Source organism: Copadichromis virginalis, linkage group LG7, assembly GCF_057382275.1.
Source record: "Copadichromis virginalis isolate Kocher_CV1m ecotype Utaka linkage group LG7, C_Virginalis_male_GT1.1, whole genome shotgun sequence".
NCBI lineage: Eukaryota > Metazoa > Chordata > Actinopteri > Cichliformes > Cichlidae > Copadichromis > Copadichromis virginalis.
Window position 1 is genome coordinate 45,478,079 of NC_140624.1, and position 22,920 is coordinate 45,500,998.

Genomic DNA, 22,920 nt, shown 5'->3' on the forward strand with positions numbered 1-22,920 from the left:
GAAAAGTGAAAGGCCACAGGGAAAGCTAAAGGCTAGGCCTGAAACTCTGATTGTGGGTGACTCTGCCGTAAAGGATGTACAAAGGATGTGCGGTAAGAACACTAAAGTCCTCTGCTTTCCTAACGATATGGTCAACAACCTGAAGGAGAGAATTCTTCAAATTGCAGATGAATATCCAACTGTGACAAACATTGTTCTGCATACAGGGTCAAACGATGTGTCCAAACAACAGTCGGAGGTTCTGAAACGGGACTTTACTGGATTATTAAATACTGTAAACTCTCTGAATGCAGCTGTATTCATCAGTGGACCTGTACCGCCGGTCAGAGGAGGAGACGAGAGATTCAGCAGGTTGTTTACACTGAATAAATGGCTTATATCAGCATGTGCTGACCACTCAGTGCATTTTATCGACAACTTTAATATTTTTTGGGAACGCAGGCATCTGTTCAAAGCAAATGGATTTAATTTTAACAAGTCAGGGGTGAAACTGTTCACCTCCAACTTGTTTTATTCCATACGTCATCCATCCGTGCTTGGTGCCAAGGCTGAGATAAACGAGGAGTTATCTCATAAAGAGGAACAAACAGTACTCCAAGAACAGACAAAGCCCAGCAGAAACCTTGAGGAGGAGCTCCATTTGCCCCCACCCGGGAAGAGCCTCAGAAAGGAGAGACATCCATGGCATCTGAGGAAGAGCCTCAGAAAGGAGAGACATCTAAGGCAAGAAGAGGGGTCCCTATTTGCCTCCAACTCTCTCAACAACACCAACGACCAGGACAAGGGACCACGACCTTCCCCAGTCCCCCAAACCCCTGACAGGCCATCACCCTCCTCCCCCTCCCTTTCTCCCTCCTCCCCACACCTGAAATTCACTGAGGAGATGATGGAGCGGGTCAATGCTGGGCTCAGATCTACCCCCCCGTCCCAATCCCTTTTTGTCCCCCATAAACCCCCCACCAGAGCGGCCAAAGGTTCGCCATCGAGCCCCACCCTCAACAGAGCAATCGAAGTCACATTGCCCAGCTTCGCCCCCCTTAGTTCCTCTTCATGCCCTGTCTCTGCAGTCTGATGCGTGATGTGTGAAGGGTCCGGGCTGTGAGGATTATGGCAGTGATGACTTTTCCCAGGAGAAGCTGGGACCCTGTTTACTAGAAGGTTTTAAAATTTCTGTACTTTTAGGTGACAGGAGACATGTGGCCTGGTCAAAACACAGAGAGCTGCACTCTAAAAGATCTTTAAACATAGTAAACATACCTTGTGTGCCACAGACTGCTCCCAAACACGAGGGGACAAGTAATACCTCTAAAACACTTAAGTTGGCTTTATTAAACATTAGATCTCTAGCTGGGAAAACATTTTTAATTAATGATTTAATCACTGAGCACAGCCTTGATTTTATGTTTTTAACTGAAACTTGGTTGGACCAAAGTAACAGTGGAGCTGTTCTCATCGAGACGACCCCTCCTAACTACAGTTTTATCAGTGAGGTCAGGGCGAGCAGGAGAGGAGGAGGGGTTGCTGTCTTATTTAATGAATCATTTCAATGTAAGCAGCTATCTCCTGGAAGTTTTCAGTCTTTTGAATATGTGGCTTTACAGCTGAAGGCCCCATCCAAAGTTGTGTTTCTTAATGTTTACAGGCCTCCCAAATACTGCACAGACTTTTTTAATGACCTCAGTGAACTGCTGTCTGTGATCTGTGTTGATTTTGACTGTGTAATTATTGCTGGGGATTTTAACATTCATGTGGACAACCCTCAGGACAAAGGGACTAAAGACCTGAGTAACACTCTGGGCAACTTTGGGCTGACTCAGCATGTAACAGAGGCCACACATAATAGAGGACACACTCTTGACCTACTGATCTCCAAAGGCCTGAGCATTTCAAAGGTTACTGTGTCTGATGTGGGCCTGTCTGATCATTACTGTGTTTTCTTTGAAAGTAAAATCTCAGCCCACACAAATATATCAACAACAGTGATCACAAAACGGTGTATAACTGAACACAGTAGTGCAATTTTTAACCAGGTCTTCCCATTAACACCTGACCTGTCCAGAGGGTCAGTCAATGAACTCGTCAATAGCTTCAATGCTAACATGTTAAATGTAATGGACACTATTGCTCCCATTAAGGTGAAGGTTATCTCTGGAAGGAAAAAGTCTCCATGGAGAAACTCCACACTGGTGAAAAATGAAAAAAGAGAGTGTAGGAAAGCTGAGCGCAGATGGAGAAAAACAAACCTCCAGGTTCATTATGACATCTATAAAGAGAAACTTCACAATTATAATTTACAACTGAGGAGTGCAAGGAGGTCCTACTTCTCTGACATCATCACTAAAAACAGCCATAATGCTCGGGTCTTATTTTCTACAGTTGACAGGCTAACAAACCCTCCTGTGTCAGTGGCAGCTGAACTTCATTCGACCATGGCCTGCAATGACTTTGCCAAATTCTTCACTGAAAAAATCCAAAAAATTAGACAAGCAATTGGTACATCACCAGCAGATCCAGGATATGTACTGTGTCCACCAAAAAACTGTTTAAACACCATGAAACAGTTTCAACCTATTAACAGCAAAGACCTGGAGGACATCTTAGGTCAACTGAACTCCTCCTCCTGCTGTTTAGATGTCCTGCCAACAAGTTTTTTCAAAAAGGTCTCAAAGACTTTAGAGTCAGACCTGTTACAGATCGTCAACTTTTCTTTATTATCAGGTGTGTTTCCAGAATCACTAAAAACTGCTGTTATCAAACCTATACTGAAAAAGGACAATCTTGACATGACACAAATGAACAACTACAGGCCGATCTCAAATCTCCCGTTTTTAAGTAAGATCACTGAAAAAGCAGTTTCTCAACAGCTCAGTTACTTCTTAAAACAGAATAATTGCTACGATGCCTTCCAGTCAGGTTTTAGACAGAACCACAGCACTGAAACCGCTCTGACCAAAGTGTTTAATGACATATGTCTGAATACAGACAGTGGAAAAATGTCAGTCCTAGTTTTACTGGATCTCAGTGCAGCATTTGATACAGTTGACCACAACATATTACTCAAACGACTGGAGAACTGGACAGGTCTTTCAGGAACTGTACTAAACTGGTTCAAAACATACGTAGAAAACAGGAAATACTTTGTATCAATAGGTAACTTCACATCTGAGCAGACAAGTATCACATGTGGAGTTCCCCAAGGTTCCATCTTGGGACCCCTTCTGTTTAACATCTACATGCTCCCACTGGCACAGATTATAAACAACAACAAAATAAACTATCACAGCTATGCAGATGACACACAAATATATATCACAATGTCACCAGGAGACCGAGGCCCTGTACAGGCTCTTGGTAAATGCATTGAGGAAATCAATGACTGGTTGTGCCACAATTTTCTCCAGCTAAACAAAAACAAAACTGAGGTAATAGTCTTTGGCGCCAAAGAAAAACGATTACAGGTCACCAGAGAACTTCAATCTATACATCTAAAAACCACAAACCAGGCGAGAAATTTGGGTGTAGTGATGGATGCAGACCTAAACTTAGAAAAACACATTAAGACAATAACAAAGTCAGCTTACTATCACCTCAAGAATATATCAAGGATAAAAGATCTGATGTCTCAACAGGACCTGGAAAAACTAGTCCATGCATTCATCTTTAGTAGGCTTGATTACTGTAACAGCATCTTTACAGGTCTACCTAAAACATCAGTCAGACAACTACAGCTCATTCAGAACTCTGCTGCTCGAGTCCTCACTAAGACCAAAAAAGTGGACCACATCAGTCCAGCTCTGAGGTCCTTACACTGGCTGCCTGTCCGTCAGAGGATAGACTTTAAAGTTCTGATGCTGGCCTATAAAGCTCTGAATGGTTTAGGACCAAAATACATCAATGACCTCCTGACCCAGTATGAACCTTCCAGATCCCTCAGGTCATCTGGATCCGGTCTTTTATCAGTTCCCAGAGTCAGAACCAGACACGGAGAAGCTGCATTCAGCTTTTATGCTCCTTATATCTGGAACAAACTCCCAGAAAGCCTCAGATCAGCTGAAACACTCAGTTTATTTAAATCCAGGTTGAAGACTCACCTGTTCTCAGCTGCATTTGAATAAAGCACCAAATCCACACTTTAAGCTTAAATTTCAAAACTTACATTTAACTACTGATTTTATCTACAGTTCTGATTTTATCTGTTTTGATTTTATATACTGTTGTTTGTTTGTTTGTTTGTTTGTTAATTAGTTAGTTAGTTTATTTGCTTGTTTTAATCAATTTTAAATCATGCTTTTTATTTGTTCTTGTTTCTAATGTCTCTGTAAAGCACTTTGAATCACCTTGTTGTTGAATTGTGCTATACAAATAAACTTGCCTTGCCTTGCCTTGCCTTAACATACATATAAAAAAAAAATCCCAGTACCATCTTTTCTTCTCCAAGGATTACGTGACAGTTTTAAGTTGGGTAGTTGCGCAGCTGATCTGACTTTACCTAAAGAGCTTTATTACCTTCCTCCATCCAGGACGTCAGTGCTGGGTCCATTGAGGTGAGCAAACTACGGTTCCATCCAATTATCTGATTTTTAACTCAAACAAATTTATCAGAGAGATAGCAAAAGCATTAGGACTGGCCAAACCATCCGGTACACTCTTATAAAGAAGGAATGTGCTGACTAGCTCAGCAAGAAGCCAACAGAAGCACATGATGATAGAATTATTTCCCTAGATGAGAAAAACAACATTTAAATAAGTCAAGAAAATTCGTGGCAAGGCAGGCGTGGCATTGTCAAGATCTACAATCAATAGATACACTGATCAGTCATGTCGGCCCCCCTTTTGCTGACGGCTGAGTTTGAGTCGTGTACTCCACTAGACCCCTGAAGGTATGCCTACTACCTGTAAGCATCTGGGTGATGTTTTTAGGCAGACTTGAAACAAACTGACCCTATTTCAGACACGCAAATAAGGCACCAGAACAAAGAATCAGGATCAAAAATACGATCTAAAGTGGTTATTATTACAAACAATTTTACACAAGATAATCTGAAGATCTGAAGTTTACATTATTGTATTTTGCACAACTCTGTTGCTTGTGAAGCTCGCACACAAGAATTTCACTCACATGTGCTGTACCAATGTACCTGCACATGTGATGTGACAATAAAAGTGATTTGATTTGATTTGATCAAAGCTCTTTTAACCAGAAAGAACACGCAGGGCACCTTAAATGCAAAATATAAGATTTTTAATACACAATAAATTAAGTATACTCAGTGACCATTTTAGAAGACAGAAAAAATAAAAATATATTTATTTCCATTGGCATACTTTTAGCTTTTGCTTCATTATAATCAGACCAGGCCCATATACAGACATTGTATTGCATTTAATAAATAAGTACTAGCTTAGGGGTTGTTTTTTTTTGTAAAGTAAGTCAGTTTCTTCTTAACACATTGTATACTGTAAATCTTCTGACAACAAACAGCAATACACAAACAGCAATACTCAGGCAAGATCATATGTAGACACATTAGCAGTGATATTAAAACACTGGAATTTAAGCCACAGTGAAACAGACGTGTGTGTTTTGGCTATTTTGTAACTGTAAGTGGCACCAATAAATCATATTTTCTGACTTGCCTCTCTCGGTATCGAGCTATATAGAGTATCTTGTGTTTATCTGCCGAGATCTTAAGATATTCACCTTTACACGTATACTCCCGAGCTCGTAATCATTTCTCGTCTTAAGGCTAAACAAATGAAATCCACTATGACTGCAGCAAAAAAATGAACTGACAAAATCATCATTATCTACATGGCTACATACCACTGACCAGCTACCATTCATTTAAAAGTAAAAAGCTTATCATCAAGATCGCACTTTCCTCATAGCTGAAGTTAGAGCTCTGACATTCTGAGCAGCAGTGAAATAGTGATAATAATGAAGAGAAATGTCCGGGAAATATTAAACTATTCGCTGCCTTTGGGGGTTTTTGGCATACAGAAACAATTTGACGCGCTTTAAAGCCATGACAACCAAGTTCATCAGGGCGAGACAGAGTTTAAGAGTGAAAGTGAAAAAGGGAAGTGGAGCATGTGAAGGAAGCACAAACTGCCACCAGCTAACTACCTCTTTGAAATAACCACCAGCAGAAAAATTACGACCACGACTCTCTATATCGCATGGAAGCTAAATCTGGTAAAGCTGTGCTGCTTTCAATTCAATCCAATTCATATACAGTGGGGCAAAGTGCAAGTTCCCCCACTTAAAATGATGACAGAGGTCAGTAATTTGCACCAGAGGTACACTTCAACTGTGAGAGACAGAATGTGAAAAAAAAATCCATGAATCCACATGGTAGGATTTGTAAAGAATTTATTCGTAAATTAGGGTGGAAAATAAGTATTTGGTCACCTCAAACAAGGAAAATCTCTGGCTCTCACAGACCTGTAACGTCTTCTGTAAGAAGCTTTTCTGCCCCCCACTCGTTACCTGTATGAATGGCACCTGTTTGAACTCATCATCTGTATAAAAGACACCTGTCCACAGCCTCAAACAGTCAGACTCCAAACTCCGCCATGGCCAAGACCAAAGAGCTTTCGAAGGACACCAGGAAAAGTATTGTAGACCTGCACCAGACTGGGAAGAGTGAATCTACAATAGGCAAGCAGCTTGGTGTGAAAAGATCAACTGTGGGAGCAATCATCAGAAAATGGAAGACATACAAGACCACTGATAATCTCCCTCGATCTGGGGCTCCACGCAAGATCTCATCCCGTGGGGTCAAAATGATCATGAGAACGGTGAGCAAAGATCCCAGAACCACACGGGGGGACCTGGTGAATGACCTGCAGAGAGCTGGGACCAAAGTAACAAAGGTCACCATCAGTAACACACTACAACGGCAGGGAATCAAATCCCGCAGTGCCAGACGTGTTCCGCTGCTGAAGCCAGTGCATGTCCAGGCCCGTCTGAAGTTTGCCAGAGAGCACATGGATGATACAGCAGAGGATTGGGAGAATGTCATGTGGTCAGATGAAACCAAAGTAGAACTTTTTGGTATAAACTCAACTCGTCGTGTTTGGAGGAAGAAGAATACTGAGTTGCATCCCAAGAACACCATACCTACTGTGAAGCATGGGGGTGGAAACATCATGCTATGGGGCTGTTTTTCTGCCAAGGGGACAGGACGACTGATCCGTGTTAAGGACAGAATGAATGGGGCCATGTATCGTGAGATTTTGAGCCAAAACCTCCTTCCATCAGTGAGAACTTTGAAGATGAAACGAGGCTGGGTCTTCCAACATGACAATGATCCAAAACACACCGCCCGGGCAACAAAGGAGTGGCTCCGTAAGAAGCATTTGAAAGTCCTGGAGTGGCCTAGCCAGTCTCCAGACCTCAACCCCATAGAAAATCTGTGGCGGGAGTTGAAAGTCCGTGTTGCTCGGCGACAGCCCCAAAACATCACTGCTCTCGAGAAGATCTGCATGGAGGAATGGGCCAAAATACCAGCTACTGTGTGTGCAAACCTGGTAAAGACCTATAGTAAACGTTTGACCTCTGTTATTGCCAACAAAGGTTATGTTACAAAGTATTCAGTTGTATTTTTGTTATTGACCAAATACTTATTTTCCACCCTGATTTACGAATAAATTCTTTACAAATCCTACCATGTGGATTCATGGATTTGTTTTTCACATTCTGTCTCTCACAGTTGAAGTGTACCTCTGGTGCAAATTACTGACCTCTGTCATCATTTTAGGTGGGGGAACTTGCACAATCGGTGGCTGACTAAATACTTTTTTGCCCCACTGTAGCGCCAAACCACAACACCAGTTGCCTCAACGTACTTTACATTGTAAATTAAAGAAAGACAGTGAGAGGGAAAAACTCCCTTTTAACAGGAAGAAACCTCTGACTGTGGGAAATCCCTTTAACCAGTCTTTATCCTTTGATTTTATGAAAACGATAGCTGACGTGTTCAGCCTGAGCAGCACTGTGTAGTTTAAGGGAAGAAGAAGGAGGTTTTCAATGACAGCATGCAGGAGGAATACTAACTGGGATAAGAGACAACAGTTAAATCATCTTAACTAATGCATAGAGGAGGTGGGAGACAGGAGAGGAGACTATGAGAGCGTGACCAGCTGAAAGAGGAAATTGTGATACAGTATATGGAAACTATGTGCAATTACGAGGTGCTACACAGAATCCAGGTCTGCATATCCTGCAATCTTGTGTGCATCAGAGGCAAACACCTATTTAACATCAGATAAGCCAGCCGGTAGAACCCTGCAACGTTTGCAAATTATCCCGTGACACCAGGTACATCACTGAAAAAAAACTATTCAAGTATATCACAAAATGTTTAACCATGGCAGCTACAATTTCAGCTAAGTAAATGACAATACTGAAAATATATTTAAGTGTATACAAGATGCATAACTTAACCGAACGCATTAGGGAGAATATCAATGCAGTGAAGAATTTGGTTGCTGTATCCCTGAAAAAATAGCAAATTTTAAGGCAAAATAAACTACATCCTGAAGCAGTTTCAACAAGGGTACATTCACTAAGTGACCAAAAACACTTTTAAAAATAACTTTACTGGCAATAACTGCATCTCCCAAAAACAGAGAGGAGCAAGTGGTGAGAAGTTGTTTTACAACTACCTTTGAATAACAAGCAGCTTTAATGATCGGTTATCTTGTCGGCGCTTTTCATTTACATCATTTCCTTTTCTGTGGAATATACGACAATAACGTGGTTCGGTTGTTATCTCTGAGACAGGTTAGCACAAAAGAATTGTGGGTGTTAACCAGCAGCATCCTGCATCACTTGTTTTCTATGAGCGTCTGCACTTTGTGGACCAAGTCTCGGGCCATCATCAAGACCTGGGGGACGTTGTGTCTCTCGGCCATTTCTGAGAAGAAAAAGTATATTTAGAAAAAAATTACAGATACAATTATGAACACTGATAATATTTAAAGATTTAGCGTTCCTTTAATATTCAGTAAATACTGATATTTCACAATAAAAGTCACAAAATAAAAAACAGATTTTTATAGAAATCTCTGCACTTTGCTTTAACCAGCTGCTTAGTTATTTTAATGTAACATTGATTACAAGTGAATACTGGTAAACTTGATTGTTTTTCCTTTAGCATTGCTTCACTCGCTTTTCTTACCATTAAAGAACTTGATGATGTCTGTAAAGTCCATGTTATTTTCCAGGATGATGTCTCGATACATCTCCACAAGTGCCAGAGCAATGAAGAGCACAAAGTGCTCAGAGGAGGTGTGCTTGGCTGCCCAGATGGTTTCCCACACAGAGAACACATCATCGTAGACCATTTCTGTTCAGAAAAGACCGACAAATCAGATTATATTCGCTGTCACGAGAAAGTCACGGTCGATTCAAGCAAACAATATGAGGCCTGCGTTTCGCATCACCTCTCTTGAAGTCAAGAAGAAACCAGCGATAACAGAAGTAGAAGTGGGTATAGTCTCCATTCTGTTGCATCAGTTCAAACAGCTCAGAGTCCAGGATCTGTGATATGTAAGAACAATATAATGTTATCATTATCCTACTTCTGTATGCATGCATTTTTGTTATAATTCAGCCCATACTACACTACTGGATCCCTGCTGCTGGAAGAAAATACAGCAATAAGGAACAAAGAAATAACTGGGTAATAAAGGGGAACAGAGAAATCACTTATATTGTGGGTAGTCTAACTAAGTGGTAGAAATAAATACAACTTATATTCACTACAGACAAGGGAACACAAACATTTTTACTTCATAATAAGACACTATTACAACCCATATATCATGTGTATTAATTTCTATTTTACTATACTGTATGAAATAAACATATTTGGTAAATTCATTAATATGGAAAATGTGTTTTAAGCATATTGGTATTTTCACCATAGCTCATAACAGGTACAATAGGTTAGAAATCAAACAAGTCTTTTTCATATCTGCAAATGCTGTGATCCAAGGTTCCAAAACTATAACATAATTAAATTAAAACACACAGTGTCAATGAGTATATGGACAATGATACAACTTATAATTTAACCTATTCATCTTACAGCAAAGTATTTGAAGTTAAACAAAAACATATGACTGAAAGCATGAGACAAAAACACTTTGCAATCAAAATACACTGAATGTAAATACAGAGGCTTTAAATCAAGGTGCAAACCGCTGGTTACACTAAAAAGTCTTTACTAGTGTTTACTGATAATGTGACTGCTGATAGAAGTAGCACTACACGGCCACACTCTGTGATCAGATTTAGCCAATTGATTTGAAAAATCAACAGTGATTGTGTACTGTATAAAATCTGTTGGCTTGCTTGTAGACGTAGGTGGACCGATGTAGATGTTATAACCTTAAAGTACGTATGTAGGATGTATACAGAATTATTCTACTCTCTGACAGTGAGGAAAACCTCTTCTTGTGTGCCTACATTTAAGTATCAGCAGCAAGCTGTAACAATCTTAGTAGGCTTAACCATTCAGCAAAATTACACTGTTTATAAAATGTTTATATGATTGTATGTGTGGAAAAATGTCCACTTACCTGGATAAGTGAGCGCATATTGGCAAAGTGAGAGTCCATGGCACCCCCGTGAGGAAAATTCTGGTTCATTCTCTTCATCAGTTCAGTGAAGCAGCTGAACGCCATGATCTCTGGAAAGCCCCAAACACATTTACGAGTTGTTCCTCTAGTAAATTATGTGAAGCTCTGCAAAACCCACATCTGTAAAAAACACATTGTACTTAAACGGTTTTACCAACCATCATCCAGGATAACTAACAGAGGAGCGAGCAGATCACACATGCCCTGCACATAACCGACATCCAGATGCTGCCAGACGTAACTGCAAATAGAAATAGATGTTTATTTTTGCGTTTCAACCTTGTGCATTAAAATAAACCTCATATATAGATTATTGGATATAGATTATTCATTTACCTGCACATTATGTTACGCAGCTTCTCCAGATTCTCAGTGGTGAAGTACCAATACGTTCTATCACAACGTCTGACATCTTTGTCAATACGATGCAAATTGATCAAGTACATATCCATTGTTTCTTGCTGCATGAATAATAACAATGCTGAAGTCAGTTACTGTATGATAACGATTAAAAGACTTCCTTTGAAGTTCTGTTTGCCGTGTGTAACACTTACAGAATAGGTTTGCTCCTCTGAGGACTCATCATATTTGGTGACTCCTCCCACCTCTGCAGATTCTGGTTCAGTGAGCACATTGTCTATCTCGGGCTCCTCTTCTGAAAGGCCCAGATCTGTGCCCTCAGGACTGGTATTACAAGCTGTGTCCAGATGGTGATCTAGGGCAAGATCCTCAGATGCCATTTTCTCTCTTTGTGCCAGGGAGACAGGGGGCGCAGCAAGCCCTGCCAAAGGCCTGGTTTTGATGTCCTCTGAGGTCACGTATGTTATCCCTGCAGGAATGTCCTCCATTTCCAGCGCAGAAGGAGAGTCATCCGAATCGGCTGTGTCTGGAGACTGCCGGGACTGAGACGACAACGAAAGCGATGCTGATTGAAGAGCATTCAGCACTTGTCTGACTGGAGAATTAGAACCAGGTTTCTCGAATGAAATCTCTGTAGCTTTTTTGGTTTCAACAAAGTCGCAGACAGCTGCTTCGACATCCTTTGTTTCTGCGTCTGTGTTTGAGGCCTTGATCACTTTTAATGGGATTTCGTTTTTCTTAGAAATCTCTGGCTTTTTTTCATTTAGCGGATTTGCATCTTTTTCTGCTGCAGGCGGACAAGATGACTCAACTTCCAGACTTTTGCTCTTGTGTGGCTGAAGACTTAAAGTCTGCCCAAGCGGAGGTGCTTGGAAATATTCATTATGAATCTCTGTTTCCAGCTTTAGAACATTAGTATTCTCTTTCAAATTAATATCTGTGTCAGTGGCTTTTGAAGCTCCTGACAGCCCGTGCTTCGTTTGATCTTTTTCCTCTACTTCAGCTTTTTGCTCAGCTTCACATTTCTTTGTCTCCTGAACCACTATGCTTTCTAAAATCGTCTCCCTCTTTTGTGCATCAGCCTCACTCTCGGCTGCAGGGTCCTTTACATCCTCCCCTCCTGATTCACATGTTGTGAGCTGAATCTTTACAGGCTGTGACTCAGCTGTAGGTTCCTCACTGCAGACTTCTAAGTTTTCTGCTGTTTGCTGAGAAACAGCAGACTCAGTTACAGGATGACAGCTGTCTGAATCTGGACGTTGGTTTGACAGATCGTTGGAGGCAGGGTCGGTGGAGGGAAGTTGTGGCTTGTCTGTGGTTCCATTTCCGATGGCCTTGCCTGCACCTCTGTGCTGTGCTTCTTCGTCAGCTCTGGACTCACTCTCAGCCTGATCCACTGTGTCGACCGATTCAAATACCTGGAAGCCAAAGTAGTGAACATGTGATAAATTGTAAGCGAGTACTACTGAGATTGAGTGTTTTTAAAAGCACAACAGTGGTTTCCCATGTGTTAGTTTATAAACTGTAAATAAAAATCCCACTCTATGATAAGGCACACTTTAAAAAGCATGAACTGAAAGCTTCATTAATGGTCAATAAATCTCTAATGCATTATAGATCCATTATAAACCACTAATGGTAACAAATTATGGGCTCTCAGGCTGTAGGAAATCCCTTTGACTAGTCTTTATCCTTTAAACGAGTGGTAAGTGATTTCTAAATGATCAATAAAGGCTTTTTATAAAGTAGTATGCAAATTACAAACACTTGACATTATTGCTAACAATGTTTTATTACACCACAACGACATGTAGTGATTTCTAATCCTTTGAGCATCCTTACATACGTGCAGCAATCACAATAAACTTTTTTTTTGTTGCATTATAAACTTGAATTCCTGCCTCCTTTAAATAAAATGAAGGACACTCATGATAAAAACACTGATGATAAAATAGCAAGCTTTTTTCTACATAGCACAGTGGCACTAAGTCAGTCTGCCAGGTGGTTAACTATTTTATCCCTGACTGAAATATCTTACTAACACTATCGCCTACATGATGAAACCTAATGACTTATCCCCCCAGTTTTTTCTTGTTACTGTGGCATTGTTTTAGCAACCGTCTGATGGACTGCCATGAAACTTGATACAGACATCCATGCCTTTAATGTAGAGCCATTAGCTTATTATCTTTTGTAAAACTTAATTCCTTTTACTTCAATTTATCCACAAAATACCTTAAACCAAATCGCAATCCTGCTCAAAAACAGCTTCGCTGCCGTTACTTTCAGCGATTCACAAGGTATGCTTTGGAAAGCAAGAATACAACAGCAAACCATATATAAGTTGTAGTAAGTGGGCTAATGCTTGGGAAAAAAATGAAACCCGGTATGGTGTCGTATCAGAAATCATTGCTATGGAGATGATGATGAGAGAGGGACTACCTGTGCGTTGCTGCTGGAGTCGCTCTGTGAGTGAGTATTTTGTTGATCTGAGTTGCTACTTAGAGAAGACTGGAGTGAGACAGAGTATCACATGAGACAAAAACAGCAGAACTGTTAGCCAAGTTATTTTCTCACAACTCTTGAAATAATAGGTGGTAGGTGTTACATAATGTGGATTTTTTTGTTTGTTCAAACTTGCATCTGTACTGATGGTGGAGTCCCGCTGCACGGGTCCCCTTTCCACGCTGGCTCCGGATGAGCATCGGGCGAGTGCCTCGGCATGTTTCTCTCTCTCCCTCTGACGGACAATGGCCTCGCAACCCTGCCACTCCTTCATAGTCTGCTCGTACATGCACCGCATTTGCTCATCAATCTGAAGCAATAAGCATGTGTAAATAACTGGCAAAGAATAGATAGGCATGAGAATATATCTTTATACTTTGAAAGCACATGAGTAATACCTCCCGCCGGCATTTCTCACTCATGCTGAACTTATAATGTCCTAACAGGAAGGGCCAGACTTCTTTACGGAGTGAAGGGGCCACCCCACCAAAATACACCAGTCTGTGTATCTCCTTTTCCTCATAGGCCTGAAAGGAGAAGTATTTTTACTTTTGTGTCAGACTGAAATTGCTCACTAATGAAAGGAGGCATTTCACACAGGAACGAATGACAACTAGGCGTTGTGTGATGGCTTGGTGTTCATGTATAAATCTTACAGAGCTGTCTTTGAGGAAGTTGCCCCAGACCTCCACAGAGAGGCCTCCTCGAGCATCACAGGGTACGCTGGGGTCAACAATCGTGGTGTTGACCAATGCGGAGAGGTGGGTGCGGACCGTGGACAGATGACGACAGTATGCAAGCCCTAGAGAGGAGAGATAAGGCTTCTCATTTTCAACCACTGTAATGAATTATTGATCTGCTGAACAACCCAACCAGAGTGATTCCTAAATTGCAAACACAAAGAAGATGTGATTATACTCACAGCCATAGAACGCACGGGAGATTATCTGGTATTTCATGGTGTCGCAAAGGAGCTTTAAGGGAGCCCTGGTAAAGTGAGAATATTTCAGACTTTGTCAGGTGGAATAATCAGAACGGTGATTGCAGCCTGACCATAGGAAATACTTACCTTTCTTGGTTACAGCCATTAGGCAGAGAGCCATCAGATGAGCCATTCTGTGAGCAGGAGGAGCAGGAGGACTTCCTGGGGGCTGGTTGCCACATATTAACACCCTGATCCATCAGCTCTGGGGCCACTGCACAGCAAAGTGTCCCTTACTACTACTGTTCCTATTATCACAATCAATTAAGCAAGCAAAACCAGGAGCAGCCCTAACTGATTTGGATATTAAAATGAATTTCTGAAAATGATAAGAACTGATAATACATGGTGAAAAAACAAAAACAAACAAGAGAGAGGATGGAGATGCAGATGTGGCATACAAATTGCAAAGACTCCTTATTGTCAATGGGACTTTAATGTGAAATGGAGACATGGACACTAAACAAGGAGGAAAAATATTATGGCTGTAACAGTTTCACATTAGAAAGGACTTAATTACAAAGACAAACACTGAATATATGCCTGGATGAAACATCAGATTCATCTAAAGTGAACTGTTTGAAGTCAAAAGACATATAAAGTAATTAGAACAGTTATAGATATAATCTTTGATGATTCTGTATTGCATTATCTCAGGGAGGCAGAATAGAAAGATTAAAGGCACTAACTGAACTCCATCTGATTGCCAGGAAAGAGGATCCGAAACACATAATCGGTTGCTTCATCGTCTTCCTTATCTGATACAGAATCACATGAATCATGTGGACTTCTCTTTCGCAGTTTGGGGAAAACCTTTCCCTACAAATGGAAATAGTATGTGAAGAAAATATATCATAAATATTGGTAAAGTAAATATTGTTGCATGAAATGTTGAAAAATTATTTGAGCAGAGGTGTCCCGTTTACCTTCCCTCTCTGATTCCAGAGTGGCGGGTCTAGCTGCCCATGAGGTAGCAGGCCAGTCTCTAAGCATGTGAGAAACTGGAGCAAATGGCCTCCTTTAGGAAAGTGTAGAGGAGGCCTCTGGATCCCATCCTGGCTCACCAAAACGATTGTGCCTCCACTGTTCACTGGAGGTACCCACACGTGGGAGAAAAAATAAATAACTCGTGAAACTCATGTGACTTTATTTGGGAAATTAAAAACCATATCTGATTTTAATTTTTGCCGATTTTCACTCGATGCGCCTCTGGACCAGTGCTAGCACAGCTGGGGTTTTTTTTAGAGCGCTCCAAGTCTTTGAATTGTATTCTATTTTATTTATATAGCAACAAATCACTACAGCAGTCACCTCAAGGCACATTATTGTACGGTAGAGACCATACAATATGACAGAGAAAGCCCTAACAATCAGCCAACCCCTTTTGAGCAACAGTGGGAAGGAACAACTCCCTTTCAACAGGAAGAAAGCTCAGGCAGAACCAGACTCAGGGAGAGGAAAGCCATCTGCTGTGGGGGTGATGGGAGAAAGACAGGACAAAAAACACCGTGAAAGAGAGCCAGAGGTGAATAATAACTAATGATTAAACTCAGAATATTGTATAAACACACACTGAGTCAAATAAAATGAGTGCATCATGGGAATTCTCAGCAGCCCAGACTCATTGGAGTGCAACTAAGGGAGGATTTAGAGTCACCTGATCCAGCCTTCACTACATGCTTTATCAAAAAGCATCAGGTTTAAACCTAATCTAAAAATTAGAGAGGGTGTCTGTCTCCTGAATCCAAACTGGGAGTTGGTTCCAAAGAAGAGCATCCTGAAAGCTGAAGGCTCTGCCTCCTATTCAACTATAAGTAGAGCTCTACTGCTCTATTGAGGTGATATGACACGATATGGTCTTGTTCTGATTGTGTGCATTTATGCATCTCCTAATTTACTCTGGGCCTCAAATGTGAGCAAAACGAAAACAAAATCCCCTTCTGTGACAAACTCATCAGCCATTTATGTATTACTGATCACTGAAGAGGAGATATGAGTCTCCAAATACAAACCAGCAGCTTTTGCTTGAAGAGCCCACAGTGTTTAAGCCCCATCAGCGGTACATTAGGTCAGAGGTGTGACCGCGAGCATGCTTGGTATTTTTTTAGACATTCACAGGGTTGTGAACCATAACAATCTCCTCCCTGAGGATCATACTGTCATTGCAGTTTTATCGTACAATCTGAAGGACAACATTCAGCCTGCCAGCATCTTGCGCAAAGTTTTTTTGCAACACAAATGTCACCTACTACATGCCCTTCTAACTGGGTTTCTCCCTGAATTCCCTGCAACTTTGTGCTTTCCCCCTAAATTAAATTCAAATTATATTTTGACACACTGGAAAAGAACAAATATGGCTTCCAGGGAATAATCTAAAACAAGGGGCTGCACTGCAATGCTGCATAAGGTGACAACTTTGAAGGGGAAACAGGCTAAATTTAATTTTTAAATGGCACAACTTTGCATTGCATCCAGTACTTTAATAGGTGAGTTACCTTGCTGATGACAGTGGAGATACACAATCTCCTCCAAACGAATTGTCATAGCATAATCCCAGTAAACACTGAGAGAAACACAAATGGATATTGGTCAGTGAATAAACATTGTAAACACAATATTTAAGTCTCAGTAGATTGGGCTCTTTTTTTTCTGACCTTTTTTCAGAGTCCAGCTCCCCAACATTGCCATTCATCAGTTGATTTGGTGTCCACTTCAGGGTCATGAGGTCTGCAGTTTGATGTAGAGAAAGGTAGCCTGGAATGGCCTCCATGTCATCTCTCTGTACACACAAAACAAAATGTTAGTGCTGTAGTATTCAGATCAGTTACATATAAACAAATTAACAGGAGGCATCACGTTTCCCACAGAGTAAGCAAGCTTTTCTTAATATTTTCTCTCTCTTAAAATGAATAAATAAAACTAGTTTTGTATGGTTGTTTTGAAAAGGACAGGAAAATCCATACCGGCTGGACCAGGACATTGTTCTTCCCAAACAGAAGTGTGGCTCTGGAGTTTTGGTGAAGTGATTCAACATATTCCCTCACCCACATAAGAGGGCGATCATCCATGCTACCACTGGACTGTCTCTTTTGGATCTGTTAGGGATTAAGAGAAGAAGAAAACACAATTGCATACAGCCTATTGCTGGTTGTTTTTACAAGGAAGCATTCAATTTATTGACTGTCTAACCAAGGCCGGTCTTCTGGAGGGGGAATCCTGCCGACAGTGACCGCTGTGAATACGATGCCTCTGTACAAGCTCATCTGCAGATGGATCAGTCCAGAAATGGTCTGCAGTCTTAACCTTGGTGTACTCCAAAGCACAGGGGCCAACTGTAAAACAAGGTTAATGGGCTTAAAGTAAACATCCGAATAAGTAGATATATAAACTGACAGCACAGTTTTAAAAAAAAGTACCCAATAGGGATGCAAGAATCGGTCCATCCACAGGATCCATCAGCATGGCTTCTTTGTCATAGAATGAACTGAAGCACACAATAATAACACACAAGTATACATGTGGAAAGACAATAGCGTTAACACCAAGACTGTTTTTTAATTCAGCCCCATGTTACTCATTGCATACCACAGCTCTTGATGACTTCTGTGCAAACAGATAATGTATTAATATTACCATAGAGAGGGTACAAATTAGAACACATGAGAGAAAGAAGCCTAAAAACTTTGGTAGTTACAATACATAGAAATCAGCTGCCTATGGCAAAAAAAAAAAAAAAAAATTGTGGCATTGAAAAGAAAAGACATTCCAAAGCCTCAAAAGGATTAAAAAATATATAGATAATCCTACCTGCTGTTTTCTACTAAGTACAGGACAATCTTATCTAGGAGCTTTTCCATCAGGGCAGTTCGAATCCACAGGTGTTTCAGCGCTTGAGGAGGAAGGTTAGCCAACTTGGACTGCCGACTGCGGTCAGTACTCAGTGAGGAATTGTTCTGCTTCCTAAAGCAAAAGAAGAAATTTACAGACGATGTCTGCATAGTCTCTTAAAATGTAACAGGATGAAACAGGAATGAAAAATAGCACAAAAGAGTTTATATATCGATATATATGAAAATAACTATAAGAAAGAGTCTGTGGTCTCCCACAGATAAAAGTTTCACCTGTTTTCAATGAGCTGTTCCAGCTCCTGGACCTTGTGACAGAGCTCCGCAGCAGGGGAAAAGCTTTTTGCCACCTTCATAAAGAGTGCCGCAACCTTATTACTGCACAGCAGGCCTGCAATCCTACGTTTCAATCCATGAAGCACACACGCCTCCACTACAGCTGCACAAACACACATAAACATGCAGAGACTTAGCAAATATTTGATTTGTATTTATATAAAACATATAGGTATATCAATATATACATTGTTTATTTCAACTTAATCTAATCCATCTTTTATGGATTTGAAGCGGACATGTTTGTATTTGGCCTAAAGCTTTATTTTTCTCTAAAAAGCACAGTACAACTCCCTTTTGTTAAAGGCCTCAGTCTCATGTTTCTTTTACAGAAACAGGCGAAAGCAAGCACAGGTAGCTCAAGGAGAAATAGGCTGAAGTCAACACTGCCTACAGTTGCTAGGATATAAGTGTTGAGAATCATATACGCCTCACTCCTTGTTAGTATCAACACCTTTGAAGGTTCATCCTTTTACTTTATTGATTATAAATAGATGCGACTAATGAAAAGAAATCATTAGGAACAGACTGCACAGGACCTTTGGGCACTGTGAGAATGAACTCGTAGGAGGTGATATGGCTTGACACAAAGTGAAGTCAGCCGTCATTCTGTACTGTAAATGTCAGTATGGATGTGGCGGACGGTACTGTACTATTTAAAACTGAATGTCTTTTATTAGATTAGATACAATACAGAAAACCTATAATACCTTTTTTAGTTGGAGGTAAAGATTATAGCTAAAAGAAAAGACATTGTTCATGTCATCTGCAATATTAACTGAGTAATGGATTGTAATAAAATATCTAATAAAAGCAGGCAGTAGAAAAACATTTACCACAGAAGGATATAATATGGCTGCTGTCTGCATGCACAAATTTCCTCGTTACTGCCTCCTCCATAATTTGTTTCACCTAAAGGAGAGAAGTTCACCGTCAGATACGTCTTAATCAGTCTGACACAGTTACATAAGGTGATAAATACAAAACAAGAAGCACAGAAGCGAGTGATGTTAGAAAAAGTAATGATGAAGCAGCAGTATGGCAACATAAGACATTTCCTACAAGCAGGTTATAGCATCCTGCTGATGTACGCTGCCAAAACTACCAAAACTATAGCCTCATCTTCTGCAGTTTACAAAGCCATTGCAAGTGCTGTACTACATCCAACGTGCACTTCACACTTCAAATGATTTTGCATGTAAAGCACATGCAATTTCTGATCTCCTCAATTTGTCTGATTTATTGTAAGCAGTAAAAGCAAACCTTCAAGTTTTTGTTTACATTTTCTAGTGATTCCAAAAGGAATTGTTTCTTGAGGTTTTCTACTTGCATTCCTAAACACATTCATCCATCCATCTACTTTTTTTTTTAGCTTATCCAATTAAGGGTTGCAAGTAGCCTGTCTCATGTGTTGTAGGTTGAGAGGCTCTGTGCACCCTGTACACCCTGGACAGGTCGCCAATCGGTCTAAATAATCTAAATATATCTAAATAATACGTAAATATGTAAATAAATTCACTAACAATTTATTAACACACTATACCAAACTGCAAAGTTTGCAATAAGCACACTTTTACAATATAGCTACAATCAAAGCAGCAGATAAAAAAATTTACATTTTTACCCCATTGTATGAGTCAATTTCCAACTTCCCTGTATTATATGTTTCCAATAATCAACCTAGTAATAGCACTGTATAAAGTAAACACCCACACCTTAAAGCTATGTTTGTGTCATAAACAGTGATCTACAAGCAAAATGAGAGAAAAGCTTCAGTGACATCATCTGGGGTTATTCGGTCAAGCTCGACAAAGCCACAGACATTACTGTAAAACTCTGTTTTCAGTTCAAATAACACTTATATACTGTCCTTGAAAAAAAAAATCAATGTTGCTCTCCATTTCACTTTAATAAATGTCATATTTTTGAACAAGCTTGTTGTCATAGCTGCAATTATGATCAGGTTAAAAAAAAAGAAGAAAGAAACTGAGATGAGCATGATCATGACTACACTTTTTGAGCGCGGCATTTTCTCTGAATGTTTATTGTTTGGTCGTGATCCACAAAGTAGTCACGTCTGCTGCTAAGAAACGTATCATTAAGCAATAAAATGCACTAAATTTAAACTGATGCTCAGTGCCCTAGACACATTCTCCCATGAAATTAGATGAAAATCACTTCCATGCTTAAATATGATTGTGCTGGAATTCTGCTGAATGTTCACAATTCAGGGGTTATTTATTGCTGCTGCAACCAGACCTCACGACTGTCCTGTCCTTCTCCTTCACATGAGTAAACAACATGAAAGGCACGCTTTGTATTAATTACCCATCTATATAAAGCAAAGTGAAACATTAAAATGCAGTTTTGCTTTTGTTTTTCTTAGATTTATATATCACAGCTAAGCCACTCCTTACTGCAGGATCCTGTATCAGTGCCTTAGGTTTTTGAGAGGCAATGAGTCACAGGTGAGGGGGAGAACACACACAGAGTGGGTCTAGAAGTACCCTGCTTGAGTAAAAGCTTCATATTTCTTTGCCTGCATGAGGAATCGTGGAGTCACTGTCCAGTTTATAAGGGTGGTGCATTGTGCCGCTTTCTCTGACTGATTTGCAAATACATTTAAACATATTTATGCTGTCATAACCTATATTATGGCAGCAAGAGAAGCTACTGCAAAAGCACCTATTAAAAACGCCAAATTAAGCAGATGGTTGGGTCACACCTTTAAATTCTGACTAACAGGGCGGTGGGTTGAAAAGAATATGCCAGAAAACAGGCTTAAACAATCTGTGCGTGGCTTCCTGATTGTGGTGGGTTTCTTCCACAATATAAAACCATCAACATCATCAGTATTATCGTCATCATTACCATCACCATCGTCGTCATCACCATCTTACGCCAGTCCACCAGCAGACCGGTATCCTGCACAGCCCCACCGGCAGCCTAATTGCGTCTAATCACATTATGTAAAATAAACCGTCAGTTTTATCATAAACAGGCCTACGGTGGAGTCAGCCCTGATGAACGATAACCACACACACACACTCACACACACACACACACACACACACACACACACACACACACACACACACACACACACACACACACACACTGAGCATATAGCGCCCGTAAACATAAAATGTGATGCGCGCAAATGAAATAAAATGCACCAACCTCCTTCTTCACATTGCGCAGCAGTTTCTGGCGCGTCTCGGCCTCTGCCACGGGAGAAAACATAATGAGTTATGCTGATCAGATGCTGTTTTGGAAATTGATGGTGATGCGCTCACGAAAGAGGGAAATAGCGGCGTCGGTACCTCCCATCGCTCCTGACAGGGTGCAGCGGCTGACACGCACAGCTTTCTGGACGGTCTTGACGGTGATTTAGGCAAGGCTGCTTTACAGGGAGAGTCAGTCCGGGATGTACGAGGTGTTCTTAACGACTACATCAAACCTATCTGCTACCTCACCGTGAACCACCACCCCTTTAAAGTCACAGTACCCTGTGCGTTTAATGTACACAACGACAGTCTCCTCTCCCCCCCCCCCCCCCCCCCCGAGGGAAAAAAATGTAAGGTGCACTCACAGTCAAAAATGTATCTGTAAAAAAATACAATAAGAAACTTTTCCTAGAATGTTCATTGGCCGATTATTATTCATTCAGGTAATGAATGGGTTGTGGGGAAATGTATCTTTTCAATCTTTTCTTTCCCCTTGCATTGTACATAATGATCAAGGAAATGATCAATAAGAATGTGCCATCCCATGATATGCAATACCGTGTTTCCAGTGTTAATTATATTTACTTGCTAAACGTTATTTGTTCTTACATATCATTTCTTGATGACGTTTGATTTGTGATTTGTACTGCCTAGGTTTGCAGTACAAATCACACCTCCCAGAGTTGTTAACATTTTCTAGAGAATAATATAGACATACAGAAATGTAAATACAGAATACATATATGGCACAAAAAGTACGGAAATTAAGGAAATTTGTGTTTGTTTGTTTTTTTTATTTCTTGGATGGAAAGCCTGACTTTGTCCGCTTAAATGGTGCCATAACTGTAAAGGTAAATGCATTTTTGGGTTGAGCACCAGAGTTATGTATGTATGTATGTATGTATGTATGTATGTATGTATGGATAGATAGATAGATAGATAGATAGATAGATAGATAGATAGATAGATAGATAGATAGATAGATAGATAGATAGATAGATAGATAGATAGATAG

General features: G+C 40.4%; 1 protein-coding gene across 2 annotated transcripts; it reads right to left on the bottom strand.

Moving 5' to 3' along the window:
- Positions 1 to 7,752: 7,752 nt before the first annotated feature.
- Positions 7,753 to 22,155, bottom strand: sgsm1b (small G protein signaling modulator 1b). 2 transcript variants are annotated; one of them, XM_085463696.1, is made up of 25 exons: positions 22,002 to 22,155; positions 21,859 to 21,902; positions 19,515 to 19,590; positions 18,619 to 18,781; positions 18,305 to 18,457; positions 17,914 to 17,981; positions 17,687 to 17,829; positions 17,461 to 17,592; positions 17,152 to 17,276; positions 16,993 to 17,060; positions 15,424 to 15,587; positions 15,187 to 15,316; positions 14,585 to 14,711; positions 14,438 to 14,502; positions 14,172 to 14,317; positions 13,914 to 14,042; positions 13,652 to 13,825; positions 13,453 to 13,521; positions 11,205 to 12,428; positions 10,987 to 11,111; positions 10,809 to 10,891; positions 10,591 to 10,700; positions 9,451 to 9,547; positions 9,186 to 9,353; positions 7,753 to 8,921 (listed from the first exon to the last, which is right to left on the bottom strand). In XM_085463696.1, exons 1-25 carry the CDS (start codon positions 22,006 to 22,008, stop codon positions 8,833 to 8,835), a joined length of 3,879 nt encoding a protein of 1,292 aa, XP_085319822.1. In that variant the 5' UTR covers positions 22,009 to 22,155; the 3' UTR covers positions 7,753 to 8,832. The 2 variants fall into 2 exon arrangements, with proteins under 2 accessions (XP_085319822.1, XP_085319821.1); XM_085463695.1 differs by lacking the exon at positions 22,002 to 22,155 and having other exon boundaries at positions 21,859 to 21,921.
- Between the last annotated feature and the right edge of the window lie 765 nt (positions 22,156 to 22,920).